This window comes from Astyanax mexicanus, chromosome 10, assembly GCF_023375975.1.
Source record: "Astyanax mexicanus isolate ESR-SI-001 chromosome 10, AstMex3_surface, whole genome shotgun sequence".
NCBI classification, from domain to species: Eukaryota; Metazoa; Chordata; class Actinopteri; order Characiformes; family Acestrorhamphidae; genus Astyanax; species Astyanax mexicanus.
Genome location: NC_064417.1, coordinates 7,531,906 through 7,556,098, shown reverse-complemented (window position 1 = coordinate 7,556,098; position 24,193 = coordinate 7,531,906). Strand labels below are relative to the sequence as shown.

General features: G+C 38.4%; 2 protein-coding genes across 2 annotated transcripts in view; one reads left to right on the top strand and one right to left on the bottom strand.

Moving 5' to 3' along the window:
- Positions 1-12,008: 12,008 nt before the first annotated feature.
- gins3 (GINS complex subunit 3) lies at positions 12,009-17,985 on the bottom strand. The gene is made up of 3 exons (XM_022683883.2): positions 17,676-17,985; positions 15,889-16,122; positions 12,009-12,598 (listed from the first exon to the last, which is right to left on the bottom strand). Exons 1-3 carry the CDS (start codon positions 17,844-17,846, stop codon positions 12,368-12,370), a joined length of 636 nt encoding a protein of 211 aa, XP_022539604.1. The 5' UTR covers positions 17,847-17,985; the 3' UTR covers positions 12,009-12,367.
- Positions 17,986-21,831: 3,846 nt separating this feature from the next.
- znrf1 (zinc and ring finger 1) overlaps positions 21,832-24,193 on the top strand; it is a 72,603-nt gene continuing 70,241 nt past the window's right edge. The window contains exon 1 of the mRNA XM_022683882.2: positions 21,832-22,971. Coding sequence (XP_022539603.1) covers positions 22,572-22,971 — 400 coding nt within the window. The 5' untranslated portion in view covers positions 21,832-22,571. The remainder of the gene's footprint in view (positions 22,972-24,193) is intronic.

The window sequence follows — 24,193 nt, the reverse complement described above, 5'->3', positions numbered from 1 at the left end:
GTTCTGTTTACAAAATCTGATCTCACTCATTCTTGGCACAGTCTTGCACTGATTGGAAGTTAACTATCTCTGATTTGTCCTTGAATGAGCTCTCGATAAGCAGAACTCGCTCAGAGCCTTCTTTGGAAGGCAGGATGATGAGGGAAGGGTAACGGTCAGGCGTTGGGTGGGGTGTTGGGAAGGACCCTGACAGAAAGTAGGGCAGTGGGAGATAAAGTAAACACGCCTGGCAGTCCAGAGGTTATCTGAGGTGTGCCGGCGAGTCCGTGCCAGAGTGACAGCGTCAAAATTCCCATTTCAACACACTCAAAGCATTAGCTAATGCTCAACACATTCCCTACTGTTGACAGATGAGGGTTTTAAAGGGCACATGTTTAGCATTTTTCTACTGAAGTCGTCTGCTTATGACAGGATCAGACTACACAATATTCAGACTTTCTCAATGCTCAGTATGTCAGATCAGGCATTATTGTGCCATAATTGATTGACTGCGAGACTTGCAAATTTAAACCTTTGATGCACATCATTCACATCCTTGTATTTATGCAAGTCATGCAAGAGGAGGGTCAAGAAACTGCCAATCATGTCTACAGAATAGCAATATATTGTATTGTTTTCATTTAAAATACATTATCAATATGTGGCATCCAATATCAATATACAGACCTCAAATAATGCAAAGATAACCCTGTTTTTTAATCACAGTTTTCATCATGCATCTTGCCATGTTCTCCTCCACCAGTCTTACACACTGCTTTTGGATGACTTTATGCCACTCCTGGTACAAAAAAATCATGCCGTTCAGCTTGGTTTGAGGGCTTATCCATCTTTTATTATATTCCAGAGGTTTTCAATTTGGTAAAATCAAAGAAATTAATCATTTTGAAGTGGTCTCTTAGTTTTTTCCAGAGCTGTATATATTGAAACACAGGCGCTCTAAACTCTCTAAGACTCTGCCCCTAATTTGACTTACCGCTTAAGTCTTGACTCTGTGTCACTGCTTTATTACTCCATATATACTCCGCTATAATCAAATGAATAGGGTTAACCTGCTGTGTAGAATATTGAATATTGAAATTCTGTGAAAATAAAACCAATAAGTCTTTTAGCATCATGGCTCTGACCCTGCAGTGTTCAGCTATTAGCATCATGGCTAACTGATGCAAACCCTGCTGAGCCTGACTGTTACCATCACAACTAATCTGCCACAATCATGGAGATCCTGGCGGCGGTTCCTGGTAGCATTGCAGCTTCAACCCTGCTGAGCCCAGTTGTTAGCATTACCACTACCCTGCTTTAAACATCTAAATTTTTGAAAAGTGTGTTGTATCAACTTGATAGTTGACAACTTGATGCAATTCTTTGGTGAAGGAATATTTGGATAAACTGAACATTTCGCCTGCACTCGGCCATCTTGCATGTACAATCCAGTGTGTGCAGCCAGATTCAGACAGACGCTATAGGTGTTCTGTAGTATCTATCACCAAGACATCAATATTGTCATTAGCATAAGATATTTAGAGTCCTGTAAGATGTGAGGTAGGACGTCCCTTAGCGGCAGCCTTGCTGTCTGTTGAAATCACAACCACAAGGAATTTGCCCTTTAAGATCATTGAGTATTTAGTTTGAACAGACTGGAGGCTCAGTCTGATGAGTGCAGTGCTGATGTAAATTCTTGGTGAGCATTAGGCCCATTAACTCCAATCAGCAACCGGCATGTTAATATACCCTGTCTATCTCTCTCTCTCTAAATAAAACACACACACACTTACACTCAACCTTACACACAAATATTCAGCAGCACCCACCCGTACTCTTATTAGACTCCAACTAATATGCTAAAATTACACCACTGCGGTGGCGGAACAAGCAGAGAAAAAGAGAGAGAGACAGATAGAGAGAGAGAGAAAGAGGGAGACAGATAGAGAGAGACAATGAGTCATCCCGCTGCTCTGATGAGAATGGATGATCTGTTTATAGACTCTTGTCCTCGTCCACTAAAGCTCTTCTTGTCCATCAGCTCAGAGTGTCCACTGAGTGAGCAACAGAGCAAGGGATGGATGGATGAGCGAGGGATGGAGTGCCATAATAAACAAAGAGAGAGAGAGAGAGAGATTTAATAAAGTCTGTAAAAGTGTTAATGCTAATCCAGGGTGATGCGCTGAAAGAGCAGCTGATGCGACAATAGGTGGGATTAAGGCGGCTGTTCAGGATCAGACGGCTGGAGCTCACAGACAGAACCACAGCGCTGAGACTGACCACCAAGCCAGACAGCCAGTCACCACCACTGTGACCTCATCACACACACACACACACACACACACACACAGTCAGCACTAGTCATTTGGTTGCCCTAAGCACAAACGCACCAACCTCACTCTTCAAGAATTTAATGGCGTCATACCATAGTGAAAAAAATCGATTAAAGTATACTAAGCATTATTGGTCCCACTTTATAATGTGTCCCTAAGTACTATGTAGTTACATGGTAACAATGCATGTAACTACAGTGTAACTACTGATGAAGTACACATTGTTACAGATGAACTACAGAGGTACAGGTTATGTAATTACACATGTGTATTAAGGTTAATTTTGACATGTGTAAGTACACATGTGTACCAGGGTAAGAGTACTTACACAAGTAATAGAGCAAGTGTACTTACACATGTGTAATAGTGTGTGTGATAAGTTGAGTATAAACTTATCCAACAGCTATTGTCCACTACACACACTATTACCTGTGTAAGTACACACATTGTTACACATAAGTAAGTGCACTTACTCTATCACTTGTGTAAGTACACTCACCCTGGTACATGTGTACTCACACATGTCAAAATTAACCTTAATACACATGTGAAATTACATAACCTGTACCTCTGTAGTTCATCTGTAACAATGTGTAATTCATCAGTAGTTACAATGTTGTTACATGGATTGTTACCGTGTAACTACATAGCACTTAGGGACACTTATTATAAAGTGGGACCAATAATGCTTAGTATACTTTAATAGATTTTTTTTCACTATGGTATGACGCCATTAAATTCTTGAAGAGTGAGGTTGGTGTGTTTGTGCTTAGGGCAACCAAATGACTAGTGCATTATTATGCTTTAAGTGGGACCGCATTATTATGCTTTAGTGAACTAAAGTGATGTTGTAGCCACATTTTTAATCAGTACATTTAAAGAGTGCTAAAATGGAACATGTTTTTGTGTACTTATAATACTTTAATTGTATAAAAACAGTACAAAAGTTTTACTTACATTGTGCTAAGTGTACTTAACTGTACTAAAATGGAGTAATGAAGTAACATTTAAATAATACTTCATGTACAGTATGTAACCCCCATATTTTAAATATTCTTTCAGTAAAATTATAATATATTTAATAAATATTACAACTGTACACTATTATACACTGGGTATATTAGAAATGTGTTAAGAATTGATGTTAAATATATTACATTGGCGCACAAATAGGCTTCTTGTTCCTATGTTATGTAAGTAGCACACTTCTAGTTTACTTTGTTGGGTATAAAAAATATATATTTTAATATACTGTACTACAATTTTTAGCGTGTTACAAATGTAAACATTTAAACATGTTATTTAATACTTTAATAATTTACTTATATTTATATTTCCTGGTTAAAATGACAGACCATTGAAATACATTTAACTGTTATATTAATGTAATACCTAAATATATTTTAAAACATTTTATCAATGTAGTAATTTAATTTACTTTCTAAAAAGTTACATGATACACTGTACTGTAAGTGAACTACTGTAACAGTTGTTTTTAATATACTTGTATTATTACACATTAAAAATGCACAAAAGTATATTTGGAAATAAGTATTTTAGAAGTGTATTAAATTACATTAAACTAAAAGTGTACTTCATAGTAGTCTATTTATTTTAAATACTCTATACTGTACTTTTTTAAACTTATGATCAAAGTTTACTTTCAAACGTTTGATGAAAGCATAATATTAATGTACTTTTAATATATTTTAGGCAAGTACATAAATCTGTGAGTATATTTACAGCATACTTAGACATTTCTCAATATATTTTAAGTATATTTTTTTAAACCAGGGTATGCAAAACTGAAAATACATATTTCCTAGGTTTGACTTCCCATTATTCTAAAATGCCACAATAATATAACTTGACCACTTAAAAATTATGAGTTTCCTTGATTTTTACCAAATTGAAAAACTCTGGAATATAATCAAGAGGAAGATGGATGATCACAAGCCATCAAAACAAACTGAACTGCTTGAATTTTTGCAACAGGGGTGGTATAAATTCATCCAAAAGCAGTGTGTAAGACTGGTGGAGGAGAACATGCCAAGATGCATAAAAACTGTGATTATAAACCAGCGTTATTACACCAGGTTTATATAAGGTTATGGTTATTCCCTCAGCGAATGACAGTAGTGTAGCTGTGGAGCCATGGCAACCCATAACCCCCTTCTCCCTTCCTCATCTCACCTCGTCTTTTAAGCTGTTATTTTCCAGCAGAAGTCAGGCTGACATTCAACATGTGTCTTACATAACACTGTTTGTTTGCATAATAGTACATTTATTTATTTAAGGTGAGATGACCCACAGCAGTGCAATAATTAGAAATCAGTGTAACAGGAATTAAATAGGAGCCTTTTTCTATTTTAACACAACAAAAATATGTTTTAATGACTAGTTTTTGAATTTTTACACTCCCATTGTATACAGTAAATATAATAATCAATGTAAAAATAAGCAGTGTAATTAATGAGTGTTATAACTAGAGAGAGAGATTTCAAGAAGAGTGTGGGGGCGTTCACTAACATCCAGCTAATCCACACCTCTCTCTCTCTCTCTCTCTCCCTCCTTCTCTTTCTGCCTGTGGGTCTGTCTGTTCTTTTCATAAAAGGAGAGCAAAAGAGGCTTGGGAGGAGGACAGCACAACACAGCAGCTCTAACACACACACACACACACGCACACACACACACACACACACACAACACACACACACACACACACACACACAACACACACATCACACACACTTGTTCTCATGCTCATTCTCCCATGCTAAGCTAGAAAAAAAAAAACTGGGACACAGAAGAAAGAGGAGAAGTGAAGATGGACAGGAACTCAAATTGCAGAAAGGAGCTCCTGCAGCCAGTTCTAAAACTGATCTGATTTATTTCTGCTCTCTGGACGAGATTAATCACTCAGAATAGCCAGAATTCAGAATTCAGCAGATTCTCTGAAAGTTTCAGGCCTTGAATTTATTACCAACTCACTTTTCAGAACTGCACTTATTTTTGCATCATTTCTGCCTTAGCATTAGATATTACAGCACTTCAAAATATATCAAAATATATCTAAAGTTCCTTATATTACAAAGCAGTTACTGGTCCTTATATACAGCTCTTGAAAAAATAAGAGACCAATTCAGTTTCTGAATCAGTTTCTCTGATTTTGCTATTTATGTATACTTGAGTAAAATCAACATTGTTGTTTTATTCTGTAAACTACGGACATACTTTCTCTCAAATTCCAAATAAAAATATTGTAATTTAGAGCATTTATTTGCAGAAAATGAGAAATGGCTGAAATAACAAAAAAGATGCAGCGCTTTCAGACCTCAAATATTCATATTCATATTCATAAAGAGTTCAGAAACCCATATTTGTTGGGATAACCCTAGATTTTAATCATGAATTTTATGCATCTTGGCATGCTCTCCTCCACCAGTCTTACACACTGCTTTTGGATAACTTCATGCCTTTACTCCTGGTGCAAAAATTCAAGCGGTTTAGATTGGTTTGATGGCTTGTGATCATCCATATTTCACATGACCCACACATTACTATAAGAGCTGACATTAAACTCATTACTGTACCTGTACTCAACAGTCAGATCCAAATGAAAAGGTTAGATTGGTTGCGTGATATTCATCAGTCTAACTCTACTGTAATGGTTAATCTCATTACAGCAGACTGCTGCATGTCATCACCATTACAGCCCAAGCTGCTCTGTTCATCGTCTCGGCAGTTCGGAGCGATGCAGGCCGCTGCTGTCTTAGATACTCAGCCAAAACAGAACACAGGGGATGTTATCTGATTTGTGGTTTGGGAGCCCTGTTCACCAAGCTCGCTGATGTAGCTTCAGATCAATACATAATTAATGAAGATTTCATCCAGGAAACCCGATCCCAGCTGAACATTCCTGTTCTGTGAGCAGGGTCAACATTCTTAAGGGACAGGCCTCAGCCATTATAGCCATTACAAGCTCAGCTTGGTACAGTATGAAATATGCAAATGTTTCTTTTTTTGACGCTGAGCATAAAGAGTGATGAAGTGTTGCAGGTGATATTTTGCATGAATGAAGTTCAACTTATATAGCGCCTTTCTAGAAACCCAAGGAGGCTTTACACATATTACACACAGCCACTCATACTTAGCGCTTATCTAAACACGGTGAGAATGGCAGCCAATAGCGCACAGCGTACTCTCAACCGGAAACAACCGTCCACCTGGAGGACTGCACTGGGCACTAGGGGTGGGCGGTATGGCCCTAAAATAATATCACGATATATCATGGTATTTTCGCGATAACGATACTCTTGGCGATATGACAAAACACTTTTAAAAAAACTATTTCAAAAAGACACTAAACACTGCAAAAAAAATATTATAACATACAATACAATACTAAGTGAGATATTAAAAAATACAAGAATTTTGTCAGATTTTTGACAGAAGTCAACGATCCAGACTGTCATGATACTAAAAATACTAAATGCACTCCAAATATCTCCATATATCCAGGATTAAAGTAAAATAAATGATACTGGACAGATATAATCTGTCTCTAGTAGATATATAATGGGGAAACGGGATGGGTGATATGGCACGATATTTTAGGGTATAATATCGGTCATGATATTGAAAAATTTTGACGATATTATCGTGTACGATACGATATGGCACACCCCTATTGGGCACTATAGCATTTACCCAGGACAGAGTGCCAATCCATATCTGGGCACACAGTCATACATATATGTATATTATACACACACACAAACCACACTTTTACACATACACACCAGATCAATTTAGTGTATAAAATTTTTCTTCTGGGCAATTTAGATCTCCATGTTTTTGGACTGTGGGAGAAAACCGGAGTCCTTCTACATTCTACATTCTGCACATGGTTAACATGGTAAATTTTCTTTTTTTTTTTTTTTATTTCTAATTCACTCCGATTTTCCCGCCCAATTTTAGCTAGGCTGATTGTCATACCCATTCAGCTGCTACTCAGCTGTATATATCCCCCATCACTGGTGAAGACTAGTACATGCCTCCTCTGGGAAGTGAAGTCAGCCACAAACTCTCTTTTAAACTGCTGCAGATGTTCGTAGGAACGTGCACCGACTCGGTTCAGATACATCAGCTCACAGACGCGTTGTGCTAATCCACATCACGCTAGGAGTGATCAGGGGAAAGAGCATCATCTACCCACCCAGAGAGAGCAAGGCCAATTGTGCTCTCTCTCAGAGCTCCGGCAGTGAATGTCAGGCTGCATGACCGGGATTCGTATTGTTGTGCGTGAAAAGTAATGCCAATGTGCCAATGTGGATCTATCAGCTACTGTTTAATGTTTTTTTGATGTAATGCCATCTGAGAGATCAAAGATCACAAGTGTTTAGCTTGGGCTTGTGCTCTTGCCCTTCGCTTACTGATATTCCTTCTGACAGTACTGATTTTATACCAAATTATAATTATAATAATCTGTTGACATCACTTTTTATTTCTAGCATACATGTTTTTGACACATATTCAATGTTTTTCTTTATTTTTATATTTAATTCATTTTCTACATTGTAGATTAATATTAAAGACATTACATGTAATTACACAGTAAACCAGTGTTTATCCTCCACAAACCCCTGATCTAAACCTGATAAACTGAGATGGTGATTTGAGGTGATTTAATTGGGATTAGCTGGAGCTTCACAGCATGGAGGAAAAGCAGCAACTATTGTTCAGCACCTCTAGGAACTCCTTCAAGACGCTGAGAAAACTATTCCAGGTGACTCTCCCTCATGAAGACACTGAGATTAAAAAATACCAAGAGTGTGCAGATCTGTCCTCAAAGATAAATGTGCTACTTGGAAAAATCCAAAGTATAAAACTTATTTTGGCCTGTTTAACATTTTTTGTTTACAAAATAATTATGCATGTGTTCTGCATAGCTTTAATATAGTCTTCAGTATTAAATTGTAAAAAAAAATATACTGTATATTAATAAATTAAACTATGTTGGTCAGAAAAACAATTAAATATCTTGGTTTACACTGTCACTAAATATTTTAACCCTAAAAATGAGTAGCACAGTAAAAAATGTTAAGAACACCTTTAAACAAAGCTGCTTCAGTTCCAAACAAAGGGGTTCATTTACAAACTTCTATAGAGGACACTTAGCAAACTACCCAACAAGCCAAAACTCAGAGCCAGTCTGTGACATAACAGAGAAAGGGGAGCACTGTACAGCCATCTCTGTGATTGGACTTGTCGTCTCTAAAAGTCAATTATGATCTCCCTTTGGCCAGCTAAACTCGGGCAGCCCTGTCCGCACTGACAGCAAGATCGAAGTGACCGAGCCAGAGGCCAACATCGATATCTTCCACCATCACCAAGCAGACCTGCATTTACCACATGAGCGCACAGCTAGGACTCCAGCCACACACACACACACACACATACCCCGCCTGACCAAAGCCTTCAGACACCCACACACCCAGCCCGGTCACAGCAGGCCAGGAGAGACACGACTGAGACTGAAACTAGGGCCAGCTCTGTTACAGGTGCATCTTAAAAAAAAAAAAAATAATAATAATAATTAAAAGTTACTTTATTTTATTAATTCAGTTCAAAATGTGAAACTTATATATTATATAGATGTATTACACACTATAGTGATCTATTTTAGGTGTTTATTTCTTTTATCGTTGATGATTATGGCTTACAGCCAATGAAAACCCAAAAGTCAGTATCTCATTAAATTAGAATATTATACAGCTCTGAAAAAAAAGAGAGACTACTTCAGTTTCTGAATCAGTTTCTCAGATTTTGCTATTGATTTTGCTATAGGTTTATGTTTGAGTAAAATGAACATTGTTGTTTTATTCTATAAACTACATAAATTTCTCCCAAATTCCTAATACAAATATTGTCATTTAGAGCATTTATTCGCAGAAAATGAGAAATGGCTGAAACAACAAAAAAAAAGATGCAGAGCTTTCAGACCTCAAATAATGCAAAGAAAACAAGTTCCTATTCATAAAGTTTTAAGATTCTGAAATAATCAATATTTGGTGGAATAACCCTGGTTTTTAATCACAGTTTTTCATGCATCTTGGCATTTTCTCCTCCACCAGTCTTACACACTGCTTTTGGATAACGTTATACCCAGGGCCGCTGCTAAGGTTTTGGAGGCCCTAAGCATAACTGGTCAGGGAGGGGAGAAACATCTTATGATGTTTTATGGTCATATTTATGCCAAAATATAGAAAATTCTAAATGATTCACAAACTTTCAGCACTGTTGTAGCTTTACACTGAATTGTTATGATGTGGAAAATGACAGAATGACAACGTGGCATACAGTGTTTGAGTGAGAAAGGCAGGAAATGTGATTTACCCTTTTTGTTGGCTGATGCAAACAAGATTTTTGGACACACACACACACACCTCTCTCTTTCTTTCTCTCTCTCAGTGTGTGTGTGTGTGTGTGTGTGTGTGTGTGTGTGTGTGTGTGTGTGTGTGTGTCCAAAAATAAGAGAGAACCTGGTGACGCAGCATTGTCTGTGTGTTTATTAGAGGTGACATTCACATACAGCAAGCCACCGCCTAAAGGTCAACACTAAACAAACACAGAGAGAGAGAGAGAGAGAGAGAGAGCGAGAGAGAGAGCAAAAGAGAGAGAGCAAAAGAGAGCGAGAGTGCGCAAGAGCAAGAGACAGAAAAAGAGAGAGCGCGCAAGAGTAAGAGAGAGCAAAAGAGAGAGAGAGAGCAAAAGAGAGAGAGAGAGAGAGAGAGGAAGAGAGAGAGAGCAAAGGAGAGAGACAGCGAGTGTGCGCAAGAGCAAGAGAGAGCAAAAGAGAGAGAGAGAGAGCAAAAGAGAAAAAGAGCGAGAGAGAGCAAAAGAGAGAGAGCGCGCAAGAGCAAGAGAGAAAAAGAGAGAGCACGCAAGAGTAAGAGAGAGCAAAAGAGAGAGCGAGAGAGACAGCAAAAGAGAGAGAGCAAAGGAGAGAGAGAGAGAGAGAGTGCGCAAGAGCAAGAAAGAGCAAAAAAGAGAGAGCGCAAGAGAGAGCAAGAGAGAGCAAAAAAGTGAGAGAGCAAAAAAGAGAGCGCAAGAGCAAGAGAGATAGCAAAAGAGAGAGAGAGAGAACAAAAGAGTGAGAGAGAGAGAGAGAGAGATGCTGACGGCACAGAGACCTTTTACTGTAATTTAGCACTAAAAATCAATGTGTGCTTTCTGATGTTAATAACAGTCATACAAACATATTCTAACAACACGCTAAATGTGACCCGCCACTCAAAACTGCTCCAGTGAATGATGACTTCAGCTGTTATTAATGTTCAATCATATGTTTTGTATACAGACTTTAAAGCAGTATTATTGCAGAATTGCTATTTCCTAACATTATGAAGTGGAATTCACTTTTTTTTATACATTGCTGCAAACAGAAATTGTGCTTTAAGCACCCTCTCATGGACAGCTGTAGAAGTGTATTTGATGACAGGCTGAGAGATTAAAGGAGAACTCCAGTGAAAAATAGACTTTTGTTGTAGTAAAACATGATAAAAGTACTCACCTTTGATGAACAGCACACCTCCGTTCTCCCACAGCGTTCCGAGATCCAGAAATGTTAACAGTTTGTCCAAACACCATTCAGACTGGGTGACACGGGGCATAATTTACCCAATAAATCGTTTTTTACACCGTTATCCAGCTCAAAGTAGCTCCACACCTCTTTGCTACAATCAGGTGAGCCCTGACATTTAAAACGAGGCATTAATAATTAATAATTAAAAAGTGCACAAGAAGCTTATTAAAAAAAACACTGTTTACATCCTATAATGCTAGCTTCAGCTCCGAGCGCCGCCATCACTGTACTGATAATGACAGACAAATATACATAGATATCGCATAGCCTGCTTCCTGGTCTCTAGATGTGCAAAGCTGAACCCCAAAAGACATGCAGCTGTAATTGTTGCATCTAAAGTTGGCTCTACTTAGTACTGATATAGGGGCTGGGTTCCTACACTTTTTAACAAAAAAAAAATCCATGACTTTTCCATGTTTTCAAAGCATATTTTTATGACCATACAACCTTTAAAACATCAAAGCAGACATGGAGAATAAAACCAAAGGCCAACTTAAACTATAATGATTAAAAAAAAAAAAAAACATTTTAAGCAATGTTGACAATAATAATAAAATGTGTGTCAGATCCTGAGAGCTTCATTGTGTAGGGCTAGATTACTGAACTAACTCTGAGCTGATGTATTTGTTAGCTTAAAAAAGCCTCTCATTCGATAAATGGAAACACATTCATTTGTAAATTGCAATTTTCCATGACTTTACCAAAACTTTCTGCGTATTTGTATTTTTCCCAAACTTATCCAGGTCTGGAAATTGCTGTTTTCAAATTCTTTCAGTTTTTCATGACTGTACGAACCCTGTAGGTAGGTTAAATACTTTTGCATGTCACATTTTATATTTTTTATATTTTTATATGATTAAACTTAAACTTAAAACTTAAAACTTTAAAAAAAAAAATGTTGCACTTTTGTTGGTCTATCAATTAAAATGTCAAAAAAATACATTTAAGTTTGTGGTTGTAGGGTGACAAAATGTATGAATATTTTTCAAGCCACTGTATATACTTAAAACCTAGATTTTAGCTGAAAAAATAAATCAACAGTAAAAGAATCTGTGTTTTCATATTTAATTAATTTACTGATCTGGTACATCAAAAGTGACTTAAATCAAGATTCCTTACAAAACAGTACAAAAGATTTTAAAATATAATCCAAAGAGTCTCTAAGCACAATCAAAACAAAGCTCATTTACCCCTCTCGCATTCACACACACACACACACACACACACACACACACACACACACACACACACACACACACACACACAAACACACACACAAACACACACACACACACACACACAAACACACACACACAAACACACACACACAAACACACACACACACACACTCGCGCTCACATTAACATCGTCTCCACCTTTTCTTATATAAGTCTCTCTGATCCTGCGCTCAGGCTTGCAGGTCAGTGATCTTCCTCTTGCGGTAATTGGTGACGAGACTGGAGGCGGTCAGCTGGGCGGCACGGCCTTTCTCCCACAGCTGGAAGCCGTTAAGGCCGCTCTGGCCTTGCCTGAACAGCGCCCTCTCCAGGCAGTCCAGTCGCTCCACCAGCATTGATGTGTCCTCGTTATATGCGTTCTGGGAAGAGTCCATGGTGCGTCGAAAACGGCCAATAAATGTCTGATCAGGAGAGAACAAATACAGAAGAATACAGAAGGGTCAGAACATTTCAGCTCGAATTAGAAATAACTGAAATTAAAACACCACCACACTCACACTGAGATTAATCACCTTACACTATGCCAATCCCCTCACTGCATCATTTAAGACACTGGCAGCAATGTTTTTGTGAATGATCTAGAGCAATCAACAGTTTTGAATTACTTGGCAATAGGGATGTGCGATATGACCAAAAACGTATATCCTGATATAAGCTACCTTAAATGCACAATTCTAATTCTAATTCATTTCAAAAAGTGAATCTCACATTGTATATATGTATTACACACAGAGATCTATTTTAATCATTTATTTAACTTTATTTAACTTTTTAATGTTGATTATGATGGCTTACTGTCAATGAAAACCCAAAAATCAGTGTCTCCGAAAATGTGAATATTATATAAGACCAATTAGTACTTTTGGCAAAGTCCTGCTGGAAAATGAAATCCACATCTTCAGAAAAGTGATGGTTTGGAGAGCCATGTCATCTGCTGGTGTTGGTCCACTGTGTTTTATGAAGTCAGTGCAGTTTTCATTTTGCAGCAGGACTTGGCACACTGCCCACACTGCCAAAAGTACCAATTGGTCTTATATAATATTCTAATTTACTGAGACACAGATTTTTGGGTTTTTATTGGCTGTGAGCCATAATCATCAACAATAAAGGAAATAAATGCTTAAAATAGATCACAGAAATTAAATAGAGGTAACAAGGCTATTTTTAAAATGTAAGGAGTAGAAAGTTCAAAAAGAAGTAAAAAGAAGTAAAAAGTCATCTTAAATACAATTACTCCTGTAAAGTATAGATAACCAACATGTCTACTTAAGTAAGAAAACAAAGTACTTGTATTACATTACTTGGCACCTCTGACTCGTCTGTTTTAACATTATTAAGCATTGATTTACCAACCCAGGTGTTTTAATGATCACTATAAGTAATACTAGACTCCCATGATGGAGAAAAGATTTCCATTACTGCCTAATTTTACAGGCAACTAATACTTTTTCCCAGTACTGTAGATGAGAAATGTAAAAACATCAATTACTGAGAACAGCACGCACACACACCATGCTGGGCTGCTGAGCAGCACATCAGCTTTCGTGGAAAAAGACAAATACAGCCTGTTACACAGAGCAGCCCTGAGAGAGAGAAAATAATTGAAACTTATTTCTCACTACAGGATTTAACGAGACAAAAGTGCATGTCTGGCCGCTGAGGGATAGAAGCAGCAGGACATCACAGTGGCTGATCTCTACAGGGAGCTGATGCTGTGACTGCCACTGAACCACCAAGGCCAGTCTCACTCTGCCCAGCAACGCTGCATAAAAAGAGGATGTGTGCAGAGAACGCCACCTGCTGGCTGTGAAGAGGAAACAAGTCTTCAGTTCTGACTCGATAACAAACATTAGTATCTCATAGTCAGAGTACTGCAGAGGTTCAGCAGCCATTTTTATTCATTAGAGTAGTAACTATATGCTTACAAACATGCCTGATTCTTCACAGACTGTAATCACAGGACACCTAGAGCACACACCCAACTCAGACCAGTTTAGCGTACAACACACACTCCCTTAGTGTGAAGTGAAGTACGCATTTAACAAACAATTTACATATATAGAGTATCAGTCTTTTTTTTTCTTTTTATGAATTTTTTGACATTGCAAATGTAATATTGAAGACATTAAAGCCATAAAAAAGCACATGTTAAACACATCAGAATATATTTTATATTTGAGATTCTTTTAAGCAGCACATCTGCACACTTTTGGTATTTTAATCTCAGTTTCTTCATGAGAGAGAGTAACCTGGAATAGTTTGCTCAGCATCTTGAAGGAGTTTCTGGAGGTGCTGAACAATAGCTGCTGCTTTTCCTTGACATTGTGAAGCTCCAACGCATCCCAAATCACCTGAAATCACCATCTCAGTTCATCAGGTTTAGATCAGGGGATTGTGGAGGACAAACATTTTTTGTGTACCATGTAATTCCTTGTGTGTCCCTTAATTGTTTTCATGTGTTTGATATTAATCTACAATGTAGAAAATAAACGAAGGCGTGTTTAAACTTCTGACTGAGAGCAACAGTTGTGAAGTTGTGTAGAGGTAGAACTGGTACACAGTGAATAGCCCTATTTGCATAATGTTTTAATCCAAAGTATGGCTAGTACTACTAAGCTAAGTAAAAAAATAAAAAAAACTTTTAAGAAATAAAAGTCAAGAAAGTTTTAAGAACTTTGAAAGTATCCTCAAAGTGCAGTTGCAAGACTATCAAAAAAAGATATAATGATGAAACTGGCTCTCATTAGGACCTCCCCATGAAAGGAAAAGCAAGAATTCCTTTGTTGCACATGATTAGTTCATTAGAGTTACCAGTCTCAGTAACCACAAGTTAACAGCTCCCTAGATAAGAGCACCTAAATACTTCACAGAATATTTTGGTTTGCTTAACACTTTTAAGTTACTAAATGATTTTATATCTGTTCCTTCATAGTCTGGATGATGTCAATATTAATTTACAATGTATAAAAAACATAAAAACACTAAATGAGAGGATGTACAGTAGGTGTACAGTACACACAAAGTGTTATAGCAACAGGAAAATAATAGACATACTTACACTAAAACAAAATTCATTATACGGGTGAAACGGATAAACATGAATAAATATGTATGTAAAAGAAGAAGAAAAACTTTGATATGATGACCATATCTGACCACATGTTAATAATTTTACCTAAAGCTCCTTGGAGTCTAGTGCATGATCATTTATGAATTACGACTGAGCAGAGTATTGAAAGCTAAGTACAGAATAAGGGAAGCGGGGGTTAAACCAGAACTAGAAAACAGTTTTCTTTGCAGCGGTAAGAGTAGCAAGAAAAAGTCTGGGCTGTGGACGAATAATCATCATAATTATCATCATGAAGCTCTGATAGCTGTGCTGCTTTATCTACTTTTGAGAAATGCTGTATAATGTATAAAGCATTCCTGAGGTAATGTTCACTAATTAAACCCAGTCTGCTCAGTTTATCAACAGACTGTTGTACCAGTTGCCCTGAAAAAGTGTTAGCTTCTGTTCCAGCCTATCAACACCTTCCCATTCCCGACATTACACCTTTTTAATTATGAACAGATTACCCCACAAACCGACAGATGCTGTCATTCTCTATCATCACTGCATTGTAATGATACTCAGCCCTGTTTTAGGGAACTGCTTTCATGTATTAAAGGCTCCCCTGAGGGAAGAACTCACCTGTAGAACAGTCTGAGCGATCTCCAGGTTCTCTGGGCTGTCAAAGTGAAGCATCTGCGAACCCAGACCGTAGTAGTAAGGTCCCATTTTGTGAAGATCCACCACGTTGGCATCAGCTCCGAACACTGTCCTCCAGCCCTCGCGATACACTTTAGGCAGTTCCACAGAGATCACCCGCCGCTTCCTCTCATACAAGCCCTTAGCCAACCACAGCGGCATCTCCATCTTCGTGCCCTAGAAAACACGCCAACACATACCCAAAATATATTACCATACTGTATCTGTAAATGCTGAAACAAATTACAATTTTATTTAATAAACAAAACTGTCTTTGTACTAATGTTGTAAATGTTTAAGAAATATACAACCTAGCATTACTAAAATATTAGTGTTTACATGAAGAATTAACCAGACAATTACATTACTTATATTTTATAACACAACAGTGTATGTTATGTAAACATACACTTGGCTGTAATTCTCAAAAAAGCTTGGCTAGACTGGTAAGGCTTAAAATAAACAACATTTTGGCCAAATGACACTTTTGTACACAGTTAAGCTGGTAACATCCACACACAATGCAGGAGGCCCCACATATCCCACAGGTCAGTACAGTGTTTTTAGCTTCCATGGCAAAAGTCCATAGATACTACCTGCTGTCCCAAGAACTTTGGCATGACAGTGTATTTACATTTTTTTAATCTTTAAAATCTTTATATTCATAAATAAAATGTCTACACATTGTTTTCACACAAGTTTTCACTGCAATACTGTAATATGCTTCTTTACAGTCATTTATTCTAATTTCTCAAAGCTAACAGCATTATAAGAGTTTTTAATGCAAGAAAAATTATTATCTTAGTCAAAACTTTAAAAAATACTAACATATTAGAACAAATAAATGATATAAAAGAATTCCCTGACTTCTTCATTTAATTCCATGCAACACAACAATGTGAACCCTGTTAAAACTATGAAAAACATGTAACATATGTAACATATTTACCAATGTTTACAAAAATATATACAAAAATGTACTAAACTTAAAGAGATATAAAGCAAAGTGTAAGCATGTTTCCAAGATCAAGAGAATTTAACCGTTTTTCTTTAAAGATTAAAAGACCCATTTGTATGCCGTTTTACATAAATAAAACATGGAAACTGTATGAAACAAAGCATATGATAAGTTAGTGGGTTTTTTTTTTTGCTCCTACCACTTATTATTTTATTATATTACTGGATTTTTCAATGCAACAATATCAATGCAGGATGTTCCTTTCAAATAGGCATACGGACATGGAAAACCATAAGCCTTTTCTCCCCTGACAGCAAAGAGAATTGAATAAGAGTTGTTGATTTTTTATTGCATTAGGTTATATATTTTAATGCCACTTATGGGGAAACAAACTTTTACAAATCTTTAAGTTAACATTGTTTATTAGGCGTCAGTTAACTTAGTTGTTGCTGAGGCCCAGTAACAGTTAGATATTTCTAATAACTCAATAACTAGCAAATTAACCTAGTTAGAAACCTAGGTTACAAATCTATTATCAACTTTTGCAGCAGAATTGGCAAATATTAAAGTTTTTTAAACGTCCTTTTGGCACCAAACCGACCTGGGAGAGTTAAATATAGTGTGTATTTTAGTGTAAGTTGTTTGGGTTAGCTTGGCTATTTAAGGTAGTTTGGCTAGGACAGCTAGACTAATTAAGGTTTAGCAAGGCTAGTTAAGGCAGCTTGGCTAGAATAGCTAGGCTAGTTTAGGTTAGCTAGGTTAGCTGGTTCACCTCAGGTATGTGGCGACTGTCTGCGTTCTTCTCCAGAAATCCGAGTCCTGGAAACTCCGTGTCGGTCTTACAGGGCAGCCGCTCCTGCGACAGCAAGATATCATCCAGAGAGAGGAAATTCTCCTCCATCCCCACCCCCGGAGACACGGGCATGTAGGACTGAGTGTCCATAATAACACTGCTTCCTCACCCAGAAACGGATAAACACACGTTGAACCAGTCTCACACACAGAGCTCAGAGCTTTCACAGAACACAAAAATTGGCGCCAGACTCCAACCATAACAACAGAGCCCAGATCACACCGAGCAAGCCAGAGCAATCGATGACAGAGGTAACAGTCAAACGTTCGGACACACTCCTTCCTAATCAATGTGTTTTATATATTTATTTTACATTGTAAAATTAATATTGAATACATTAAAGCTATACAGGAACGTGTGGAAATATTCTGTAAACAAAAAGTGTTTAACAAACCAGAATATGTTTTTTTTTTACTTTAGATTCGTCTAATCAGACACGTATAAAGAGCGGAGTAAAGTACTAGAACCAAAAAATTGAGTAACAGTAAAAGTGCTCTTAAGTACAAATTGGATTGTTCTATAAAAGCATCACACTTCAACATTTTTGTACTTAAGTATTGCACATAGTTTATGGTTAAATACATAAGTTAAGTACTGAAAGTAAAAGTACAGTACTGTGTTATTAGTGTAGTTATTACAGAAAGCTGAGGAAAGTTATCAGAGTGAAAGGCAGAACAGGAGCAGCGAGCTCTTCTTTTAATATCAGATTCTTTTTTGATCTCTTGATTCACTCAGTGATGAGGAGGTTTTAGTGATAATGTGGGTTTGGAATGATTCCTCGTTTTTTTTTATAATTGTAAGGAGTAATGATGCAGTACATAAAGATTTATAGGAGTAAAAGTATTAAACTCATCCATAATAAGTAGCTCGTGAAATAAAAGTTAAAGTAGGAATAAAAATAATACTCCAGTAGATATAGATACAGCATTTGGTAATATCATATTATATTAATCTACATTGTAGGAAAAAAATTAATAAAGAACTAAAGAAAAACACTGGTACTGTATTACATGTACTTTTGTCAGTGGTTTTATTATATTTAGTACTACCGTGTTAACTGTGGTCATGTCAATGGTTCAATTATATAATGTAAAAAGCAGCTATACTAAACAAACCAACTAGGCTTACCTTAGAAATTGATCAGGAACGTTCCTGGACAATCGATGTGCACAAATAAATCAATTCTGACATTGAAAATGTTTTAACACACTAAAGATGGCACAATGAACGTTGATTCAACATACAACAGCTATTTCTGCCAGTAATTCTCTAATGGTAGGTTATTTAGCTACTATTTTTTATATTTATTTATTTTATTATTATTTATTATTTTACTATTTTTTTATAACCTATGTAGATACACAAATGGCATAAAATGTACTGTAGACAGAAAGGGCTTATGATCAGTGTAATGCACTATGCAGGAAGAATAGTCCATTTAAGACCTTGTTTTTTAGTGCTTTTGTGACGGAACACACGTAAATAAACCTACGAATTCCAATGACGCATGAGCCTGGTAGAGCACGTGGGGATGTGTTAGCATGTCGTGATCATATTTAAATAATTAAACAATGTGTTTTGATTAGTTTGAGGAAGATTGAGATGTTATCACTTTGTCCAGAAGATGGAGCAGTTTCTCAATGTTTCTCAATTACACCTCCTTACACTGTTATAAAAAGTATCCAGACAGCCTCTCTAATTATGTGATGATATACATTTTGGACACACCTTCTCATTTACTGTTTTTATATATATTTTCCTTCATTGCAAATGAATCCTAAAGTTATCAAGTATATGAAGAAACACATAAGGAATCATTTCGTAACTTAAAAGTTTTAAACAAACCAAAATACTCATACTAGCATTTTGGTGCTCTTATCTGGGGAGCTGTTAACTTGCGGTTTCTAAAGCTAATTACTCTGATGAATTTATTCTGTGCAACAGAGGTAACTCATGCTCTTCATTTCTTGGGGTGGTCCTGATGAGAGCGAGTTTCATCGTTGCGTTTTTTAATTGTCTTTGCGACTGCACTTGACTGCTCTTTCAAAAAAAAAATTTTTTTGGATTGACTGACCTTCATTTTTTAAAGTATTTTTGTGTTTTACTTAGTTCAGAACCTTTTTACAACTTTACAATTGATCCTTTCAAACACATTAACAGGCAAGAAATTCAAGTAATTCGAGGAATTAACTCAGCACAGCTGTTAACTGAAAGCCATTCTAGCCTACCTCATAAAGCTGACTGATAAATGCCAAGATTTTAAACAAGAGGTGCTACTTTGAAGAATCTAAATAAAAAAACATACTATGGTTTAACATTTTTTTGTCTTACTAAATAATTCCATGTGGTTTTTTTTATAGTTTAGGAGACTTTAACATTAACCTAGAATACAATGAGAAGGTGATGCATTATTTAGGATCAATCAACTAATTAATTATCAATTAATGCCATTTAATATAGCCCCAATCAACACACACACACACACACCTTATCATGTGCATGTCTAATGAGGGTGAATCTACTGTATATATGTGTGTGTGCATAAATATTATATTATATTATTATTTAATTTCTTTACTTTTTTTACTCATGACAAAATAAGTATTTTTCTCTAGATGCTTACTGGAGTTTCTGAAGCTTTGCTGCAAATAAAAATGCTAATATAATTACAGACATCGTGGGCATATGTAAAACACAGTCACAGGTTACACTTCATTAATACATTAGCATTATTAAATCATACTGTTTAATATTTAGTTCTTCCTATCCCTTTACTAAGGGCTGTAAACAATAGTTTTATTCCCCAGTCTGCTGTGCTGTAGTCGCTTGTGTGGGAAACAGCACAGCTGTGTTGAAACAGGGCTGTTTTGGAAGATAAATGGGAGATAACTGCAGTTCTGCACAGACACTGCTGCTGCTGCTGCTGCTAATCCGCGCATGCGCGCTGCGTGCCTCCATTGTCTTTCAGCAGCGAGACGATTTTTTCCCGCCTGATTTCAGGCAATCCCGCCCACTTACTGTGATCTAAACACACAAAACACACGTGTTTTATATACTGTTCAGAAGCCTTATTCAGGTAAGAAAATTAGCTTTTATTAGTAGCTGTAAAATGTATAAGTCAGATGAACATATGTTTAATGTAAACCATATAAAACATTTATTTATTCCAATTATTTTCAGTTCAACTGTAAAATAATTGTTGGGAGTTGGCGGGGAATACTGAGGCGGTAAGAAAATACTTTCCACTCCCATGCTGAAGGTAGAAAACTACTATCCAGCCCGAATGCAGAAGGTGTGAAACCATGGTCCAGAACTAATACCAACACAAGTGGACGGACATTTCCGTCCAATTCTAACACAGGGGGTGAGAAACTGTCCAATACCTGCACAGAAGGTAATACACTACTATCCAATCCAAACTAAGAAGGTAGCAAGGGACCATTTAATCTCAACACAGGTAGCAAGGAAATTTTGTTCATTTCCAGCGCAAGTGGTGAAAATCTACCATCCAGTCCCAAAACAACAAAAAAACTATCCAATCCAAACATATGTCAAATCCAAATGCAAGAGTCCAGAAGCAAGTATCAGATCCCAAAGCCCAACTGATACCAACATTTTAGATGGAATCCCCATTATTCCAGAACACAATTCCACTGCTCTGCGACCCAATGGAAATATGTTATACTGTACTGATGTGATGCCTTTTCTATGGACAGTACTTCTTCACAGGGAACAGGCAAATGTGTGTGCATTTGTCAGCATGATGTGCAATTTAGAGGGAACATATTATGCAAAACTCACTTTTTCTAAGCTCTGTATTTCTGCTCGGGTCTCGACTGTTCCTATAAACACCAAGCGCAAAAAAACCCAAAACATTCTTTCGTGTTTTGTATGGTAAATTATTCTAACTTGTGCAAAAATACATTCATTTTGTCCACAAACATTTGGACATAATGTGTACGTCAAGCAGAACCAAACACGATCCAATCCCAACGCAGAAGGCGGGAAATAAGTATCCAATCAGAACGCAGGAGGCAGGGCGCACGTGGCCAATCGGGGCTCAGGAGGCGGGTCTTGTCGGAGAACGGGTGTGCAGAGAAAAAAACCGTAACGGCTGTGAGTGCAGGGAGCGGCGCACACTGACCTGAATCTCCGCGCTGGCGGAGAACGAGCGGGACGTGGGAAACGACGCCGATGGGAAACACGGCCAGCAACAGATGCCATGGCTGCTGGACTGCACTGTTGGTGTTGAAATATGAAGAATAAGGGAAGTAGGTTGAGAGCTGAAGCCCACCGCGGACCTGTCGTCGCTGTTAGGCTGTCATCGTGTGTGTTGTGATTGTGTCCTGCCCGCCCGCCTGCCTGCCGGGGGGAGACGTGTTGCGCGGTGTCTCGGCTTCGTCAGACTGCTGTGTTCGGCGGTTCTAGGGGATTTCTAGAGGATTTCAGGGCTTCTTCTCCTCCTCTCTTTCTCGCTGGAGGTGAGCCGAGACGGTCAGGTCGCCGTCGCATGCTGGAAGATGGGCTCTTGGGTCTCTTAGCACAGCTTTGCACAGCAGCAGCTGCTCCAGACAGACTTTATTGACAGCCAGGGAGGATCTGATTGAGGACGCATTTTATTTGTTAGCTGGCTGAGCTATCCTAACAATATATAACCTACGAAATTAACATAGGTTAGCTTGTTCCTGATTTGTTCTCTTTTTTTCATCTTTAGTTTGTTATTTGTTGTTGTTTTTCTCCCCCCACACAACAACACCAACACCCCCCACCCACCCAAACACACAACATACACACATCTGCCCACGGCCACCTTGGATGGGGGGCAAACAGAGCACGGCGGGGCGGCCCCGGGGAGCCTTTCCCGGCGTGTCGACGGACGACAGCGCGGTGCCGCCTTCGGCCCACTTCGGCCACTACCGAGCCGGAGCCGGCGGAACGATGGGGCTCCGCAGCCGCTCCGTGAGCTCCGTGGCCGGCATGGGGATCGACCACAACGCTGCAGTGCCCTTCGGGTTTTACACCGCGCGGGGCGCGACGACAGACTCGGAGCGGGCTGGCGGCGGATCCGGGTCGGACTCGGCTCACGGCAACGGCTACCAGGACACAAACGGCGCGGGACATCACACGGACGGCGTGCTGTACCTGGGCTCCCGCGCCTCCCTGGCGGACGCGTTACCCCTGCACATCGCGCCCCGGTGGTTCAGCGCACACAGCGGTGAGTGCTGGCCTGAGTTAGGGGGTGTGGGTTAGGGGTCACCGAGGGTGGGCGGATTCTGTTGCAGTGTGTTGTGTTATAGATATCCCTCATTTGCTCTTTTGCACGTGCACGAGCTGTGGATGCAGAGCAATGATGTCCAGATTGGAGTTGATTCGGTTCCTCGATTCCTCAGGAAAGGATTCATACGATTTGAGTTAGGTTAAATTGTGTAGCTAATTAGTTAGTTAGCTTAACTAACTATAGATTAGTTTAGGTTCAAAATGTTTTGGTCCACATGTGCACCTGCACATGCTGGGGATGCAGGGTGGTGATGTCCAGATTGAAGTGGAATCGGTTCCTCAGGAACTGATTCATATGATTTGAGTTAGGTTACTTTTCGCTGAACTAACTATGGCTTAGTTTAGGCTCATTTTTTGACTGAATTTAATTATGACTACCTACCTAGCTTAGCTTTCTGGTTTCATTTTTTATATTGATTTTTAACCTAAAACATTTAAAAGGAAACATTTGTATTGGATTTCCATCAGTATTTCGTGGTGTTCTTATTTGTTGTGAGTGAAAATAAAGATATGCTTATTTAGAAAGTGTTAAAAGTTGATTTGTTGAAGTTTAACATATTTCAAGATAAACTTGATTTGGTTCGTGAATCAGTGAAAATGTGAATCGTTGGCATCGTTCGATTCGTTGAAGCGCACTGTTTAGAAGATTCGTTTTTCTAGGACTGAATCGCAGAAGCGTTTATAAAAAGAATCGGTTCCCTAAAACCCAAGCCAACTGAATCATCGCTGCTGTCTGTGGTGCGCAGGGCGGGTTGTTCGTGGTCCAGACCGAGCTGAACCGAACGGAACCGAGCAAGAACCCTACCCCCCTCTTTTCCTCCATACCCCCCTCTTTCTCTCTCTCTCTCTGGTGGAGAGAGATGACGTTAATAAGACAGCCTTAATCTAGCTGGGACAATTAGTATGTGATTATGGAGAGGTGGTGGAGGTGGTTGTGGTGGGGAGGATGATGAGGAAGAGGGGGGGTGCTTATCATCCGCTTACCTCAGGCGACAATGTGTATGTGTGTGTCTGAGCCTGTGTCTATGTCTATGAGCGTGTTTGTGTTTGTGTGAGACAGACAAACTGGGCCTCGTGCAGGGCTCCAGCTGCAGCATGCTGACGACACACTGGTCCTACCCCCCCTCCCACCTTACCCCCCAACATCACCCCCCAAGTGT

Coding starts and splice junctions, on each gene's coding strand:
- gins3 (XM_022683883.2), bottom strand. CDS start 17,846: ATGGACACTCAGTCCTACATGCCCGTGTCTCCGGGGGTGGGGATGGAG. Junction 16,123..17,675: donor ACAGTCGCCACATACCTGAG/GTGAACCAGCTA, acceptor CGTGTTTTCTAG/GGCACGAAGATGGAGATGCC. Junction 12,599..15,888: donor TCGCTCAGACTGTTCTACAG/GTGAGTTCTTCC, acceptor TCTCCTGATCAG/ACATTTATTGGCCGTTTTCG.